We start from the raw sequence: 17,534 nt of genomic DNA, 5'->3' as shown, positions 1-17,534 counted from the left end.
AATGAAGAAAGGATCACGAGATTTCTACTTGCTGCAATATTTGATATCAGTAAGGACTGTAGTTACCTCTCCAGCTAATTCACTCGAGTTAAATGTTTTGAGTCTGTTTGTGTGTCTAAAATCGACAGATCATGTGGTGAACTACAAGGACCTGATGGCCCTGGTCCAGCTCACTCACCGGGCCGGTCCCAGCGAGCGCCTCCTCGTCTGCAAGAGGGTGTGTAAAACACATTCACTTGTCCACACTACCAACTATCAATATTGAATACCAGCAGACACAGGAAATGACTTGACGGTGTCAGCAGTTGATTAATGCTTTCTACATTGCTTTCTATTTCCTTTCTTCTCTGTATCTCCTTTTTCTCTTGCTCCATTATGTCCTTACATCCGCCTCAGACACACACAAACTTATGGGAGTACGTCCCGACTCATAAGTCATTGTTTGGTTTCGTGCAGTTATCACTACCTTTAGCCTTCTCCCCCTCTCTGTCTCCAGGTGTACCAGCTGCTACATTCCCAACAAGACGCTGCCATCCAGATCTCGAAGCAGCAGTGTTGGCAGGACACCCTCGTGCGGCTCTACCTGCGTAGCGACGGGTCCCACCCGCAGCGGAGCACCGACACCATCAGCGCCAGCAGCCTGGACCTGAGCCGCGGCGGAGGCACCGCCAGCCGCCTGGAGCTGCCCCTGGAAAAGAGGGCGCGGGCGGGCAGTGGCGGCCGCCTGGAGGACGACCGGATTAGTGTAAGCGACAACCGCTCAGTGGACAGCCTGGAGAGCGGCGACGTCCTCTCGCTGCTGGACACGCCATCCTCCTCGGCCTCTTCCGAGCCGCAGCCGCACGTCAAGCCCTGGGCGGTGGGGAAGTCGGGCGGCTTGATGCTGGATCTGTCCCACCTGCAGCCCTACGAGGTCGGGGACGGCGGCTGTCAAACACCCGGCAGCCAGGCCAGCACGCCGTCGCCGCTGGAGACTTCTAAGCCTTTCCCAGGGTGCACCGGAGAGCGCGACGCGACCTCGTCCCTGACGGAGGACAGCTTTCTCTTCAGCGACAACCTCTCGTTGGGAGAGTCCTTCAACAACGCCGAGGTGAGACAGCTGCTTTTGTGATGATTTTCCTTCTGAGAGGGTTCAAGACAGTGTTTTGGCTATAGTTGTTTAAATCCCATAATGATCACATATTTCTAGGCTTATCCTTTTTAGAATAGATTCTTCACCTTCCTCGACATACTGTTTTGTTGGGGAACTAATTTATTTGTATCAATATGCGATTGTTTACAATAAACGATTGGATCGCCCAACAATCCCTAAAATGATTTTTCATGAAGCCCCCAGAAGTAAGCAGGATCCGATAAGTAAGATAATTTTAATTTATATAGCTCTGTACTCAAAGGTTGCCTCGAACCTACACCGTAGCAAGAGCTTCTTACAGCACTGCTGAAATGCCGCCGGCACCTCAGGGGGTGGGCGACGCTGACTTTCATCCAGGGAGCTCTATTCCGGGCGTTGCTGGGGGTGCAGAGATGGAAGAGAGACGGCCCGTCTCCTCCCGCAGCAGGAAGCAGTCAGTCACAGAAATAGAAATGTCCTTTCAAAGCTTCGGTCCGGGGAATGTGACAAAGCGGCAGAATACAGTCAGTATCATCTACATTCCAGAGACAGATTAAAGGCGGTTAAATCATGGTGAGGCCCGGGCTGTCACAGGGCTTTGAGATGAGAGGTATTAGAATGCGAGTTGGGAAATAACGCTGCCGGGGACATCAATTGTCATCTTATTGAAGTCTTTTCTTCTGTATCCTGTTACCTTGCAAAACACCAGAGGGGTCAATGGCTTTTTTGTCTTTTTTTTTTTTTGTCCCCATCGCTCCCAGCGGGCGGAGGAGGAGCTGTGCCACATGCTGCTGGAGATCTTGCTGTGCGTGATGTGGCGCGGGGTCGAAGGCTCGGACGACTCGGCGTGGCTGGAGCGTGGCCAGGTCTTCTCTGCCCTCGCCAAGCTGGCGACCGCCAACGAGCTGCTGCTGCCCGTCGACCGAATCAAGCTGAGGTGAGCCGGCTGTGGCTGAAAACACGGTACCGGGAACTAATGTATCGACAATATCTAATGATATCCAACTCCCATAGTCTCATGGAACGCATGTTGGAGTGGGCGGTGGGTGATAACCGCGAGGCGTCCGCCGCCACCTTGCCGCAGCACACGGAGAACGCGGTGCGTTTGCTTCACATGGTGCAGGACTTCCTGCAGGCGGAGGGCCTAGTCAACCCGGCGCTGTGGACGGAGAAGGTGCTGGAGGAGACGGTGACCCTGATGGACAGCCTCATGGTGTGGTACTCGGCCGGCGCTCAGTGGTTCCAGCTCTCCCAAGTCGGACTGCGGCTGCTGCTAGGCTTCATGGCGCAGGAGGACCCTGAAGTGAGCTGATTTTCCCGGCTGTCCCGCCCTGTGTGTGATTTTTATTCATAGCTTTCAAATCCACGCCCGTGCATGCACATTAACACATGGCCCTCTGTCCCAGGTGTGTGCCTTGGCCACAGCCAAGCTCAACGGCATCCTGCAGACCAAGCAGGTGTCCAGCCAGGACGAGGCCTGCTACCTCCTGGGTAAGGTGGAGGGCATCCTGCGGCGCTCCATCCAGGAGCAAAGGGAGGAGACGTACTGCTTCCTTGTCCCCCTGCTGCGAACGCTGCTCTCCAAAGTCCACCGCCTCCTCTTCATCGAGCTGCACCTCCCCCAGCTCCCCGACACCAACGGCAGCCCGTCCTTCTTCGAGGACTTCCAGCTGTACTGCGACTCCCCAGAGTGGCGGGTCTACCTCGACAAATATGTACGAGATGGAGTTTTAGAGTCAATCTTGTTCAGCTATAGATTTATTGGAAAAGTTAATGTGAATGTTGTCCTTTTCACTTCTCCGTCGTCTCCAGATCATCCCGTACATGAAGCAGTATGAAATTGAGACATTCAGCCAGGGCCACGAGACCATGGCTCTCTACTGGAAGGAGTGCTACGAGGCGTTCATGGTCAGCCTGCATAAGAGAGAGAGGGAGAGGGGTGAGAGCAAGATCCGCTTCCAGGTTAGTTGAATCCGTAGTAAACAAATAATCACTGAAGCTCCCTCTTCTTTTTCTATTTTCGGATCCCATCTAGTTGAATCTAATCTGGTGCAAAGTTTAAACTCTTCTCACTGTATATTTGCCCTCTTCAGGAGCAATTTGTGGAGCCTTTTTCACGCAGAGGGCGCCAGGAGAATCTGCGCTACAACAGCATGTTGAAGCAGCAGCACAGCCAGAACAGCGCCACCCTCAGGCAGTGGAAGGCAGCACGTCGAGGGCTGGTGTGTGAGAGAGGAACCTGGGCTGACAGGTACCAACATCTCTGCTCTGCTCTCTACTTTGTAAAACAAAAGTGTATCAACATATAATACATTGAGATATACGTATAGCCTTCATTTGCGATTTACCCGTGTGTTTTGTTAACCATCTCGAACAGGCAGCAGGACGAAATGCACTGGCGCGTGTCCAGCGCAGAGAACTTCTCCCGCATGAGGCTGAAGCTGGTGCGCAATTACAATTTTGACCCACACAGAGAAGCCAGCGCTCTGAGAGACAACCTGGGTAAAGCAGCCTCACTGTAGGCTCTTTGATGTGTCGCCTATTGAACATATGCTCAAACTGCACTTTGGTTGCAAATCCTGGATGTGATGATAAAGGATCTGTGCGTGTACAGTATGTCATGAGCACATAAACAGATTAGAAAGGACTGACCTTGAAAATCCTCCTTAAACCGAAGTCATGTCCCACCCTTCCATCCAGAAGAGGATAATCCACTGGGCTTGTTCTTCTGTCCTTATTAAGTTGTATGCAGGGTTTTGCAACCGTTTTTCCTGCACTGCCGTGTGATTGATTGCATCCACCGTCTCTGGAAGCCTCCTCTCTCTGTTAATTACCCTCCCGTCTCATTTGCTGTTCTTAGGTGTTCATCAGAAGCGGGTCAACGCAGAGTCTCTGCTACTGGAGGCAGCGAAGCAGGTCAAAGTCAGCGACCTGGAAGAAGACATCCTGGAGCTGCCGGAGGACGACCCGGCCGCCGCCAACAACCAGTCAGTCACAGAAGACGACCTCTGCAGAACAACCGCGGTCCTGTTATAGGTAGTGAGTTACAGCCTGCAATTCCTTTTGTCCCGCAGAATTGAAGCAGAGGAGGCGGGCCAGAAGGAGAAGCTTGTGCTGTGGGAGGACTGCGAGCTGGTGACGGTGGTGGACGTGGTGCCCGGCCGCCTGGAGCTCACCACCCAACACATCTACTTCTACGACAGCAGCCAGGAGAAAGAGGAAGGTGAGGACAGAGCGAGGCGGGTGGAGGAGAAAGTGTGGTGGAAAACATCACTAAACGTTTACGTACACTTAACTGTCGACCTGTTTCCTCAAGGAGTGGGCCACGACTTTAAATGGCCCCTGTCCCAGATTAGAGAGGTCCACCTTCGACGTTATAATCTACGCCGCTCCGCTCTGGAGATCTTCCTCATCGACCAGACCAACTACTTCCTCAACTTCAAGAAGGAGGTAATGAATTTAAAGTTTCAAGTTCCTGTTGAGTAAAGTTTCAATTTCTCTGATTGTAAGATTTTCGGTACCCTCTCGCCGTTGAGATAGTTTAAGGTCGTGTTGCTTGTGATCAGGTGAGGAACAAGGTCTATAGCCGCATGCTGCTGCTGCGATCCCTCAGCCTCTATGGAACCCGCTCACCCCAGGAGCTCCTCAAAGCCTCTGGACTTACACAGGTTAGGAAACGCTTGTTTATTACTTGTTTTGAAGTATATCATTTTGAAAGAGGGTATTTGATGATGCTTGTAATATTTCTCATTAAACTAAGGAAAGCACTGCTTTTACACAGAAATGGGTGAACCGGGAGATTTCCAACTTCGACTACTTGATGCAACTCAACACGATTGCAGGCAGAACGTACAACAACCTGGCTCAGTATCCAGTGGTAAGTTCCTCACTGAGTACATGACCGTACGAGTGTGCCGACTCGAGTGAATGTTTGAACCGACTTGTTTGTTTGTGTGTTGTTACCAGTTTCCCTGGATTCTAGCTGACTACACTTCAGAGGAGCTGGACCTATCTGATCCCCGCGTATTCAGGGACCTATCGAAGCCAGTGGCGGTTCTCAACGAACGCAATGCGAAGGCTGTTAGAGAGAAGTACGCTTTGTTCCCCCCCCCATGCTTCAGTTATTCTCATCATTAAATTATCACTTAAGCAGCCAGAGGAAGATTCAACATTCCCATTTTTATATGTGCTAACCAGGTATGAAAGTTTCGAGGACCCAACCGGCACCATCGACAGGTTCCATTATGGCACCCACTACTCCAACGCTGCCGGGGTGATGCACTATTTGATCAGGGTGGAGCCCTTCACGTCTCTGCACATCCAACTGCAGAGCGGACGGTAAGGAGACCAGTCCGTCACACCACTCCTCCTTGGCTTCCCTCTTCCTTTTATCTTCAGCGACGATGCCCATTGGAACTATGGAATGACAGCTGTGAAATAGTTCACCGCAGGGCATTTTAGAGAAGCTGCTTTTTCTGATGTTTCAACACTCAGATTTGACTGTGCCGACCGCCAGTTCCACTCCATCCCCGCCACATGGCAGACCCTCATGGACAACCCGAATGACGTCAAAGAGCTCATCCCCGAGTTCTTCTACTTCCCAGAATTCCTTGAGAACCAAAACGGTACGGTACGGGTAATGAGCGATTCTTTTTCAAATGCTTTAACATATTGTATATAAAACTATCTACTACCTTGCATGTGTAACAGATGCGTTTAGGGCATGGAAGTAGTCGACTCAGGTACTGATCTTTTCAGCATTTATTTGCTCCTGCAGAAGACAATAAAACACAGACATTGCCTTCTGGTCTCTGCACATCAGCTCCCTACACACAGGGTCTTCAACAGAGTAACGCTTCTGTGAAGGAAAAACGGGACTACGGGAGCCTAGGAGGCGCAGGAGAGATGAATCGCAATTTCCGCAAATTTGACTCATCAAAATAAAATTCACACACACACGCTCAACAAGATTGTTGAATAATAACCAAAAATAAGATACAATACATTGAAAATGACAGTGTATTTCTAACTCTGTTACACATGCATGCATTTTCTTCTGGCATAGATGTGTTTAAAAAAAAAAAAGTATCCCTTTTTCTTCAGGCTTCGATCTGGGTCGCCTGCAGATCTCCAAGGAAAGGGTAAACAATGTCATTCTGCCCAAATGGGCCAAGTCCCCCGAGGACTTCATCTACAAACACCGCAAAGCCCTGGTGAGATGCGGCCTCAGTTACTTACTTACTTACTTTGCTTCTTGGGGATCTTTCTCAATTGATATTGTGGAAGAAAAAGGTAGAAGGAAAACAATGATTTATCAGTAGAGTGTCCAGATACTGATGGTGATTGTTTTGGGTGGAGTATTTCTGCAGTGGAATTTAAGGCATTGTGATTTGGTCTGTGTTTCTATGTAGGTGTAGCTTGTGCTTGTACTGGCTTCATGTGTGTTTTTATTTTTAACATGTAAAGTTGGCATGTGTTTTCCTAACAGGAGTCAGAGTACGTGTCGGCTCATCTTCACGAGTGGATCGATCTCATCTTCGGTTACAAGCAGAGGGGCCCCGCGGCGGTGGAGGCCCTCAACGTCTTCTACTATTGCACATATGAGGGTAAAGCCTCCAGAACGGTCATGGATTTTATTCTGTCCTCGTTCTGCAGTTGACCATGTTGATATTTCTGAATAGTTGATACTGTATCATCAAACATTTTTTTTTTTGTAATAATGTATTTATTGGGATGTCTGAGTTCATTTCTAATTAAAGTCTGTGGTCTTGATTGGTGTATTGTTGCAGGAGCGGTCGACCTGGATGCCATCACAGACGAAAAGGAGCGCAAGGCCCTGGAGGGCATGATCAGCAACTTTGGACAGACGCCCTGCCAGCTCCTCAAGGTGCAGACACACACACACACACACACACACACACGGCAGACACAACGTGAAGCCAATGAAGTACTGTGTCTGTGCCGATGAATCGGATTGAGACCCGTGTGTGTGTGTGTGTGTGTGTGGGCGGGCGTGTGTGTGTGTGTGTGGGCGTGTGTGTGTAGGAGCCTCATCCAGTGCGACTGCCTCTGGAGGAAGTGGAGAAAAGGAAGGCTCAGCTTGACTCGTGTCATTTCAGCATGTTCGAACACCTCAGCGACCTCAAGTCCTTCTTTGTTGAGGTTTGAACTTCCTACTGCTCGGTGTTGCTCAAAAAAAAAATCATAAATCTAGTAAACTAAAACATCAGGAATAATTTAAACGAAAACTCTAACCCTATACAAGCTGTGATTTCAATTCTCTCCCCCGTCATGCTGCAGGGCATCAGTGACAACGTGCCGCTGGTTAAGGCCGTGGTGCCAAAGAATCAGTCCCATTCTTTCATCACCCAGGGAAGCCCTGACACCTTGGTGAGCCGGGTGCTGATACGAACGTCCATTATAACATTGTTTTAACTCCCTATAAACTGTGGAAGTTGTAAACCAAATGAAAATGAAATATGTAATGTGTGTGCTCTGTCTCCAGGTCACGGTGAGTCAGAACTGCTTGGTCGGGACCCACGGGTGGCTGCCTTACAACAAGAACATCTCCAACTACTTTACCTTCATCAAGGACCCCACCGTGTTCAACGCCAAGTGAGAACACTTTCGACAATGCAGTATTTACAGGAGAGCAGCACCAATGTCATGCTGCATTTGTCGCCATATTGCGTCCTCTCCAAACCTCTGTGCTCTCCGTCTTCCTCTCAACCATCTTCACCCAGGACCCAGCGTTTCCTCTCCGGACCGTTTGCCCCCGGCGTGGAGGTAACCGCTGGGCTCTTTGTGGCCTCCCACGACGGCAAGCTGCTCTTCAGCGGTGGCCACTGGGACAACAGCCTGCGGGTCACCTCCCTGGTTAAGGGCAAGACTGTGGGACAGCACATCCGGCACATGGGTAAACCCGGCCTGCACCCTACGCACACCTCAAGTCCTGACTTGTGTCACATCCTAAAAATAAGCAGGCCAAGCACAATGGCGATGACACTTTCATCCCCTCCTCATAACTGCTACTGTAAGGCTGCAAAGTGTTTTGTTGTATGTCCTGTAACAATCCGTGGTTTCGTCCTCCTCTCCTCCAGACATTGTGACCTGCTTGTCAACAGACCACTGCGGCATCCACCTGATCTCCGGCTCCAAAGACACAACCTGCATGGTGTGGCAGGTTCTGCAGCAGGTCAGCACAGTCAGGGCTCGCTTGTACACCATGACACATCTGCTAAATTATTTCATGAAGTCTTTTTAAAACATGCAGACCTAAAAAACACGGTGCTCTACAGGACCGGTGAATAATTACATCCATAAATCAGTGATCATTTTTTGTCATTTTACTCCTTTTTTTCTGAAAAATGTTTTATTTTGAAAATTGACTGGATTCTCTCCTAATTACGTGCGCTCGTCCACATTGACATATTTCCCAAGCGTCTCCAACGGTCCGTGAGGCAAAAAAGGTTGGGGACCACTGGTGTAGATAACTTTGATGTAAAGGGCCATCTTTCAATTTGGGGTCTTGTTTTCGGGAAAGTGTCGTCCTAGATGTGTTTTAGCTCTCTGTTTGTTCTTGTTTGCTTGTGCAGGGTGGAGCTCCTGTGGGTCTTCATCCCAAACCGGTTCAGGTGTTGTATGGACACACGGACGAGGTGGTCAGTGTCAGCATCAGCACAGAACTGGACATGGCTGTTTCCGGATCACGGGTAAGAGCACGCGCAGAGAGACTGGGCCACTCTAGAGTTTTTCAATCACATGCTCACTGCCATGTGATTGATGACTAATGGTCACTGACCTGGATATGTATCATGATATGTGGAATTGTGGGCCTTTAAACGGTAAAGAGCTTTGTAGGGGTTTAAACATTGTTTAGTTTAATCTAAATAATGTTAGTTTATTGTAATGTTTGGTATTATGTAGCTTAGATTATTCTTCATTTTAATAAATGTACCGAATATTGTCATGTTTGTGTTTTTTATTTGTTTATTTAACGTGTGCTTCCATTCTCTGTGCCCCAGGACGGGACGGTGATCATCCACACGGTGCGTCGGGGCCACTACATGCGTTGCCTGCGGCCGCCGTGCGATAGCTCCCTGCCGCTCTCCATACTCCACCTCGCCGTTTCCTGGGAGGGTCACCTGCTGGTCCACACCTGCCTCGAAGGCAAAGCAACGCTCAAGGTGCACGCAGTTATACACAGATGCTGCTCGGAAGAAAGAGAACGTTTTCACTTTCACAAATTCCGCCTTGTGTGGTCGTTTTCAAACCGTTTTTTTTTGGGATAAAGATTAAGACGGAATATATAATTCACAAGGTTTTCCCCCCAGGATAAAAATTCCCTCCACCTTTACTCCGTCAATGGGAAGCACCTCCGCAGCGAGCCTCTGAAGGAGCAGGTGACCGACATGTGTGTTTCTGGGGAGTATGTGGTCATCGGCAGCGAGGAGGGATACCTATCCATCCGCGACCTCTACAGGTAAACTCCCCTGAAACTGCCCTTTTTTCTTCTTCTGACGTCCGTCGGTCGGCGTCACCGCTCTGTTTGTCTCGCCCCGCGCAGCCTGTCTCTGTGCGCGGAGCCCATGGCCATGAGGGTGCCGGTCCGCTGCGTCTCGGTCACCAAGGAGCAGAGCCACGTCCTGGTGGGCCTGGAGGACGGCAAGCTGATCATCGTGGGCGTGGGCAAGCCGGCGGAGGTAAAGAGCTCGCTGAGGAACTACATCGCTCAGAGCCTGGAGGGATCGCCGCTCCTGGCCTCCCCCCTGCTGGCCCCGCTCCGGGCCCGCTCGCCGACCCGCCTGCTACACCAGCGCGACCAGCTGGTGTTCAGCCCCAGCTCCCATAAACCCAGGCGGCTCTAGTTCCCCGCCCCCCACCTTGACAAACACTGTTTCACACACAGATACACCTGCTGCACATGTTGCCTGTGTTGCAATGCTTGGCCTCAAAGACCTTTTTAATCCACAGTCACCCCTCCTTCTCAGGGATGGTTGTCGCCCCTACAGTTCTTTATTCGTTCCTAATCGAACCACGCGCACAGACTTCAGTATATCCGAGCCACCGGGATTCAAGTCTTTGGGTGGACGTTTTGTTCTTACCTCATACTTGCAATGTTGACCTGATTTGGCAGTTGACCAACTACAACCCCATCTGTTCACCCGAAGTGTCATTGTGTGACGTGTTTGTGTGTACTTCACCACTTCCACAAATATGCTGTGAAACAAAAACTAATTAACCCTTTCTGCAAATCCAAGCCATAGAAACAGTGTAGCCACAATCTAATAATGCAAACCAATAATCCTGTGTCAAGATCAACTTCAGTGTTTTGATAGTGTAAATAGTGCGGTAGTGTAGATGGGCTTGATAGGCAGTAAATAGTTATATGAAAACCATCGCAACATTCTGCTTTTCATCTTTTCTCACCAAAGTGAGTCAACCGCTGATTTACTTGCCTCACAAGTCAATCAAGCCGCAATGAACTAATCGATCACTCATGAATCATATCCCTCCTTTCTTTCTTCCCGGTTTCCTTTGACTTCATGTTTCACCTCCCCCGCCCTTCTCCCCTCCATCCCACTTCCTCTTCCTTTGCTTTTCGCAGATGCGCTCGGGTCAGATCACACGGAAGCTGTGGGGCTCCAGCAAGAGAATGACCCAGATCTCCTCGGGGGAGACGGTCTACAACCCGCAGCACGACCACAACTGACCCAATCCCCCGAAACCCTCCTTCCCACCAGCATCCCACATTCCTGTCACCCAGTTCGCCTCCTTGCCTGTCAATCCCTCGACGGTTTGCTTCATTCTGTCTAAGGAACTCCCTTCAGTTCATGAATCAGTTATGTTTTTGTATTTTTTTTTTGCCGCTGCTTTGGATTGAGCGTAAGGCGCTGGCGCCAGGGTTATAATCCAGCCTCAGCGGCACCACTACCAAACACCGTAGCTCCTGATCCCTCGGCTAGCCATCGTCACTTTTACGTGATACTAATGTCTGTCCGGAGGTGTGCGCGCTCTGTCAAAATGTAGTTTCCAGGGGCCTTTTTTGTTCCCCCCCCCCCCTCATCTTAGCTTGCCTTCAATACAGACTGGCGGGCCTGTGCTCTGTAGGCGGAGACTTCTCATGGTTGCCTCAAAGCTGCGACACCGCAGCCTTAAAATGCAGTAAGATGGCTCCACCACTCACAAGACCAAACTCGTCGCCTTTCTTGGGCATTCTTTTTATGGATTTCTTTGTTTTTTTCCTCCGGGTTTGTTTTTTGGTCGTATTCATGCATGTGCCCCAGCGACTTCATCTTTGTTTGTGTGCATAACCTTTTTGGTCCATTTTGAGATTAGGCAGCATCAAAAACGGTGATGGAAGTCATGGTTGTTTTTCTTGTTATATTGACCTCTTCCATTTAGCTGACTTGTTTTGTTCTAGAAACATCTGTAGCGTCTGTCTTTAAGGTCGGCATGTCATTTCAGATATGGTTTTGTAAAAGACAATATTTTCACTACGGACAAAACACTACATTTTCATGTGAATATCCATCGCAGTACAGAGACGCGGCTTTAAAGTCGCACTTCACAATGAAACACTTCATTGAATGTTTTTAATTTACTTGAATCCATGCTTATTTATAAGTGAAAATGGCAGTTTTTGCATGCACTGGTATTGCATATTTAAAACTGTACTGACTGTTCAGACACCTGCAAAAGAAGGAGAAATCCGAATTCCTCAAGGGCTTAACGAGATGTCGGTGTTAACGGCAGCACAGCTCCTTCCCGTTCCTTTTTGTCCCGTCTTGGTTGCTCTGCCAGCTATTTATCTCCAGTCTTCTTATCGCTTCACTGGGACTCAAATGCGCCATATCTCCCTCCCGTCCCTTTTAGCTCACATCGTCTCCTACGACTGGCGTCTTTTATTTTGACATCTCATTCTCCTTCCTGCTAATTGTGAAGTGAGTCTATTTTTTTTTTGTTTTTTATAGGAACATTGAGAAGGCCTGCGTGACTTTTTGAGGTTGATTGGAAGACTACTGTTCAATGTGTGAATGTGTCCTTACACAAAACTTGATTTATATGATGATTTATATCTCTGCACCATATCTTTGTGTGTGTGAGTGAGGACATGCCGATAATGCGTTTTCTTTTTTCTTTTCTTTTTTTAGCCAAATTCTGATTCAGTAGAGCATAGCAGACCTTAATGGTTTTAGGTCATTGCTCATGGACTTTGCATTGGACACCAGGCTTCTCTGGGTTTTTTCTCTCTAGACGTGAGTTTTTATTTAAATGTCAAAGCAAGATGGGGCGCAAAGACCAATCTGTGTCCTTCTTTCTGAGGTTTCCATGAAAGATGTTTTTCTTTGCTCATCCACATTTTATCCTTAAGACAATAGACCACTGTTTGAGTGTTTTCACAACTGCAACTAACAGAGTGCCTTTATCCCATTGTGGCATGAAAACGTGTTCCTCTCATCGCCAAAACTCATCGTCCCCCCCGACCTTACGGTAAATCTAAGGAAAGCAGCATTCCAGACTTTAAACCTCCACAGTCTCAACGGATGCCAAGAACCGAGGACTTCAAAGCGAAATCAAAAAAATATACATTTTTGTGTCTTAGCAACGTTCTCTGTGACTGTCACCAAATGGATGTTTGTATATCTGTGATTATTTATGAATACAATATATAATGTACAGCATGAATTTTATTTCAGCGTATTTGAAATGTACTTTTGCACTTTCCAGGTACTAAATTGTAAGAAATTGTTTTAACTGGGTTCCCTAGACTGTATAAACTGCTTTGTATACACAGAAGTGGAAAATGATCATTAAAGTTGTCTAAATTGAAATAGTAGTGTGTAATTTGTGGTTTTATCGGTCAGGTCTTTGAAGAAAAAGTAAAAAATATCCTCTTTTCCCTTCACATTTATTGCCAATTTTTTTATTTGAGGGAATACAGATGTATTCGAGGAAACAACTCATTTCATGCTCTGTTTCTTTGTGGTTTTCACGCAGTGATCTGGTACGAACAGATGGACGCTCTCTTCAGTTCACAGTCGGCGGCCGTCCACCAGCTCTCGCCTGCAGAAAAGGTGGGATCAGGATTGTGGAAGACAAGTGGGCTCACCGCAATTTCACACACCGTTCTCGTGTCTTTCTAAGGCCTGACTAGTTACTGGTATTTCTGAAAAGCAAAAGCGTGCTAATGGGACAGGGGAAAAAAAGGAAGTATGTCTAAGCAGTTAAGCAGTGCAAAGATTCCTTCATACAGGTTGACATTTTATCTTATCAAACTTTCTGTGATGTAACCACGGCGGTTGTCTGAGTTTCACTGTATCAGTAACCTTTGTATTAACAGTGTGGTTATGGGTAAGTCACAAAGACACGCTTTGCCTGCCAGCGGACAGTAGACATAATCCAGTCATCTGTGTGCGTCTTAATGTGTCTGTAGTGTATTCTTACCCATCTTGAACATCTCCACGCAGACCGGTTTATCCGTGTGAATGTTTGGGTGACCTGGCATCCACTCGCTGTAGCGCCACTCAGACCCGTCTACCCATGATGGCTGCTGGTTCTGAGGTGTGCAACGCCATCACACACAGTATATAAATGATATGCATATATAATAGGCTTGACGCTTATTGTGACAGTTTTCCAATCTTTTACTTGCTGGTGTTTTTGCTTTTTCTTTCTGTCCTTGTTCAGTGACAGTAAAGAAACAGATGGAACATTTTGGAAAATAAAAGTTCAACGGTCAATGTTTTACCAAGGTAAGAATAACACTATCTGTCCTGTTGATAACATATCTGATGACACTCCTTGGCCTCTGTTGGCGTCACAGCCAAGAGCACTTTCATTAAAATGGCAGTTTTAGATTGCTTTTCCCCACGTCACACTAAAAGGGGGGAAGTTGAAGAAAGGAACTTGCCTGGACCCTGCCTCCCAGCCAGGTCAGGACAGGGTTGCGCTCTCCACCCTGGGTCACCAGGTAGACCAGACGGGATTGCAGATCGCCAGTGGTAACGGATGCAAGCTCAGCATTTGGGGCGAGAGATCTGCACAAGGCCTAAGATAAATGACAGACAAGTTTGAGATTCAACCTGTAAAGCTACAAACATTTAATACGAGGAGACCTAAAACACAATAGGTCACATGCACTCAGAATCACTGTCAATATTTTTTTTTAGCAATGCGAGTTTTGTCATGCGTCTAACCTGTGCATCTTGGAAGGCCAGCAGCGTAGGGTTGAACTCATAGCAGTTTCCGTTGATGACCTCTCCCTCACACGTGGAGGGTTCAGGTGCCTTCCTGAAACCTTCTGGGATAGCCCTAATGGGTTCTGTTCCCTGTCTGAAACCTTCTGGGATAGTCCGAATGGGTTCTGTTCCCTGTCTGAAACCTTCTGGGATAGTCCTAATGGGTTCTGTTCCCTGTCTGAAACCTTCTGGGATAGTCCTAATGGGTTCTGTTCCCTGTCTGAAACCTTCTGGGATAGTCCTAATGGGTTCTGTTCCCTGTCTGAAACCTTCTGGGATAGTCCTAATGGGTTCAGTTCCCTGTCTGAAACCATCTGAGACAGTCTTAATGGGTTCAGTTCTTTGTCTGAAGCTATCTGGGCTGGACTTTACAAGTTTTGTTCCCTGTCTGAAACTTTCTGGGATAGCCCTAATGGGTTCTGTTCCCTGTCTGAAACCTTCTGGGATAGTCCTAATGGGTTCTGTTCCCTGTCTAAAACCTTCTGGGATAGTCCTAATGGGTTCTGTTCCCTGTCGGAAACCTTCTGGGATAGTCCTAATGGGTTCTGTTCCCTGTCTGAAACCATCTGGGATAGTCCTAATGGGTTCTGTTCCCTGTCTGAAACCATCTGGGATAGTCTTAATGGGTTTAGTTCTTTGTCTGAAGCTATCTGGGCTGGACTTCACATGTTTAGTTCCCTGTCGGAAACTTTCTAGGATAGCCCTAATGGGTTCTGTTCCCTGTCTGAAACCTTCTGGGATCGTCTTAATGGGTTCTGTTCCCTGTCGGAAACCTTCTGGGATAGTCCTAATGGGTTCTGTTCCCTGTCTGAAACCTTCTGGGATAGTCCTAATGGGTTCTGTTCCCTGTCTGAAACCTTCTGGCATAGTCCTAATGGGTTCTGTTCCCTGTCGGAAACCTTCTGGGATAGTCTTAATGGGTTCAGTTCCCTGTCTAAAACCATCTTGAAGATGAGGAACAGAAGGTTCATCTACCCGGACCCAACCACCAGCGTTCTTCAGGGTCGGAACATCAACCGGGACTGGAGAACAGAATGGAAGGTGACAATAGATTATACAGGCTTGTTCAGGGAGAGTGAGATGCTATTGAGTACATACAAGAAAAAAAAGGAGATTCTCAGTGGCAATGCTAGGATGTTGAAGTTTAGTGAGTTTACTATATTTACCAACTCTTTGTGTCAGCATCATAGTAACTTAGGAATAGTATTTCCCTTAATAGCTTCCTCACCCTCATCTGTCAGCCAGTGTCTTCTCTCCATCTCACCAAATCCCTTTGCTGGAGAAAGCTGCATAGAACCTAGAGGAGGAAAGTGTACATTGTAAGAACACAAATGGTTGAAGTATTTGTTTCTTGATTGGGTTTGATTATATATACTTACCCACTCTCCTGCTCATCTCACCGATGCGTTTCCGCACTAGGCCAGTGTTGAGGTCAACAAGGAAATTCCTGGAGGGCTCAGTACCCTGATGGAAGCCGTCCGGAATGGGTTTACGGACGTCGGTGTGCTCGGTGCCCTGTCGAAAGCCATCGGGGAGCTGGTAGGTTGAAGACGTCTTCTGCAAATCTCGAAGGACTGCAATTGGAACAGCTTGGAGGCCTGCGAGGGGCATTTCACATATATACTCATTAACTCATTAAGAGCCTCTGTTTTGTCACTGGGGGTAGTATATCCTCCAAATACATCCAAGAAAATATGTTACAGGAAGACAAAAAAACTAACTGATATTTTCACATGATCTGCAAATTAAAGCATTCACTAAGTTAAATGCTGGCACATAAATGAATCATCTTTCCACTTCATGTATCAAACAACCATACAATAAGAGATCTCACCTGACAGCGTCAGGAACAGCAGCAAAAACTTGAACATCCTGTAAACGTCAGAACAAACCGAGCAAATTAAAACTGCTTGATTCTTTTCACTGCCCTGCGTCGATAGTGGAGGTAAAGCTTTAGACGGTCAGCTCTTGTGCTGCTTACCTGAGACCGCAGAGATGGAATGGTGGAAAAAACGAAAGGCGCTCCTTTAATACCTGTCTCAGTCATAAACCGAGGATAACAGTAAATAGGATTATTGATTTACGTGTCCCACAGATTAATGGTGTTACTGGACGCACTTTGACCTCAGGGCTGCGTGGGGGCTTAAAAATGAGGGTTTAAAAAAAACTTGTATATCCTGTAAGCGCCACAAAATACAGTCATTTAAAACTATTTCACTGCCCTGGACTTTATAGTGAACATAAACTTAGTCAGTTATGGTGCTACTCACCCGAGGGAAGAAATGAACCTTGGCAAACGATCCCAAGTCCCATTAATACATAACTGTCATAGTCATCAGACCCAGATAATAACGTGAACGGCCATAACTCAAACTCCCATATTGAGGCTGTTACTGGATGCACTTTGAATGCAGCGTTGGCACAAAATGTCAACAGCTGCCTATAAAGTGCATTTTACCTTGATATCATATTTTACTGTACCTGTACAGTCAATGTACTGTACACATCCTGTTTTCATGCTTTTGTAAATATGTTGAAGGTGAATGACCCTTGGTTTAATAGTGGAATGGGGTGGTTGTTTGTGGAAGGGGAGGTGGGGGCAGTGGTCAGGGGTTGTAGGACAAACCTCAGGGCCCATGATTCCAGTTTTTCAAAATAAAATCATGTTCAAATTTGTGAATACCTTATCCAGAATTATTGAGCCGTGTGTAAGTCTGAAGATACAGGAGGCTCCACCGGATTATGAATTTACCATAAACAAAAGATATAATTTCAATAAAATATCGTAGTTGTACATGTAAACTGTTAAACCCGTTCCTATCTGCGCCGTGTTTTCAAACACAAACAAATATCAAGGTCGCGTGTGGCATCCGATTTATTTTTCTTTCTCGGTTTGGCAGGAATGAAGAAAATCTGATTGCAAATCTGGTTGTTTGTCCTTTATCAATTTAGTTAACACAGTTTCTCAATATCATAACCTGCTCCACTGCGGGGAAGATTCCCCCAAAGGTGAAAACTAGTATAACTCCGGCTGACGCTGTTATTCAAAACTCACATAAACCCTGATTGGGAAACGTTAAGCAAGCACGTGGATAACCAAGAAGTCAATCGGACAAGGACGTTGTTTTTTATTGATAGCGGCATCAAGTTAGAGTTTAAACACTGGGCAGGAACATTGTCAG

The 17,534-nt window shown here is 47.3% G+C and overlaps 2 protein-coding genes across 6 annotated transcripts in view; one reads left to right on the top strand and one right to left on the bottom strand.

Moving 5' to 3' along the window:
• Nucleotides 1–12,945, top strand: part of nbeal1 (neurobeachin-like 1) — a 32,494-nt gene extending 19,549 nt beyond the window's left edge. For 3 of the 5 annotated variants that reach the window (XM_040193884.2, XM_040193866.2, XM_078101470.1), the window contains 28 exons: nucleotides 129–217; nucleotides 497–1,090; nucleotides 1,873–2,048; nucleotides 2,126–2,414; nucleotides 2,518–2,826; nucleotides 2,924–3,073; nucleotides 3,205–3,362; nucleotides 3,489–3,613; nucleotides 3,972–4,098; nucleotides 4,186–4,334; nucleotides 4,428–4,561; nucleotides 4,678–4,779; nucleotides 4,893–4,988; nucleotides 5,078–5,202; nucleotides 5,309–5,449; nucleotides 5,606–5,736; nucleotides 6,215–6,324; nucleotides 6,600–6,717; nucleotides 6,901–6,998; nucleotides 7,157–7,273; nucleotides 7,412–7,501; nucleotides 7,617–7,726; nucleotides 7,855–8,027; nucleotides 8,212–8,306; nucleotides 8,707–8,823; nucleotides 9,136–9,297; nucleotides 9,445–9,593; nucleotides 9,678–10,117. In XM_040193884.2, coding sequence (XP_040049818.2) covers nucleotides 129–217; nucleotides 497–1,090; nucleotides 1,873–2,048; nucleotides 2,126–2,414; nucleotides 2,518–2,826; nucleotides 2,924–3,073; nucleotides 3,205–3,362; nucleotides 3,489–3,613; nucleotides 3,972–4,098; nucleotides 4,186–4,334; nucleotides 4,428–4,561; nucleotides 4,678–4,779; nucleotides 4,893–4,988; nucleotides 5,078–5,202; nucleotides 5,309–5,449; nucleotides 5,606–5,736; nucleotides 6,215–6,324; nucleotides 6,600–6,717; nucleotides 6,901–6,998; nucleotides 7,157–7,273; nucleotides 7,412–7,501; nucleotides 7,617–7,726; nucleotides 7,855–8,027; nucleotides 8,212–8,306; nucleotides 8,707–8,823; nucleotides 9,136–9,297; nucleotides 9,445–9,593; nucleotides 9,678–9,978 — 4,535 coding nt within the window. In that variant the 3' untranslated portion in view covers nucleotides 9,979–10,117. Of the gene's footprint in view, nucleotides 1–128; nucleotides 218–496; nucleotides 1,091–1,872; nucleotides 2,049–2,125; nucleotides 2,415–2,517; nucleotides 2,827–2,923; nucleotides 3,074–3,204; nucleotides 3,363–3,488; nucleotides 3,614–3,971; nucleotides 4,099–4,185; nucleotides 4,335–4,427; nucleotides 4,562–4,677; nucleotides 4,780–4,892; nucleotides 4,989–5,077; nucleotides 5,203–5,308; nucleotides 5,450–5,605; nucleotides 5,737–6,214; nucleotides 6,325–6,599; nucleotides 6,718–6,900; nucleotides 6,999–7,156; nucleotides 7,274–7,411; nucleotides 7,502–7,616; nucleotides 7,727–7,854; nucleotides 8,028–8,211; nucleotides 8,307–8,706; nucleotides 8,824–9,135; nucleotides 9,298–9,444; nucleotides 9,594–9,677; nucleotides 10,118–10,718 lie in introns of those variants that run through there. The other 2 variants (XM_040193875.2, XM_040193894.2) reach the window with 2 other exon arrangements.
• Nucleotides 12,946–13,021: 76 nt separating this feature from the next.
• On the bottom strand, nucleotides 13,022–16,394 carry LOC120829636 (uncharacterized). The gene is made up of 8 exons (XM_040193934.2): nucleotides 16,334–16,394; nucleotides 16,187–16,224; nucleotides 15,732–15,950; nucleotides 15,581–15,649; nucleotides 14,311–15,374; nucleotides 14,025–14,162; nucleotides 13,559–13,670; nucleotides 13,022–13,177 (listed from the first exon to the last, which is right to left on the bottom strand). The coding sequence occupies exons 2-8, from the start codon at nucleotides 16,221–16,223 to the stop codon at nucleotides 13,104–13,106; spliced, it is 1,713 nt and encodes a 570-aa protein (XP_040049868.2). The 5' UTR covers nucleotide 16,224; nucleotides 16,334–16,394; the 3' UTR covers nucleotides 13,022–13,103.
• Nucleotides 16,395–17,534: the final 1,140 nt, after the last annotated feature.

Source organism: Gasterosteus aculeatus, chromosome 1 (genome assembly GCF_964276395.1).
Source record: "Gasterosteus aculeatus chromosome 1, fGasAcu3.hap1.1, whole genome shotgun sequence".
Classification (NCBI taxonomy): Eukaryota; Metazoa; Chordata; class Actinopteri; order Perciformes; family Gasterosteidae; genus Gasterosteus; species Gasterosteus aculeatus.
This window is presented reverse-complemented; position numbering and strand designations above follow the sequence as displayed.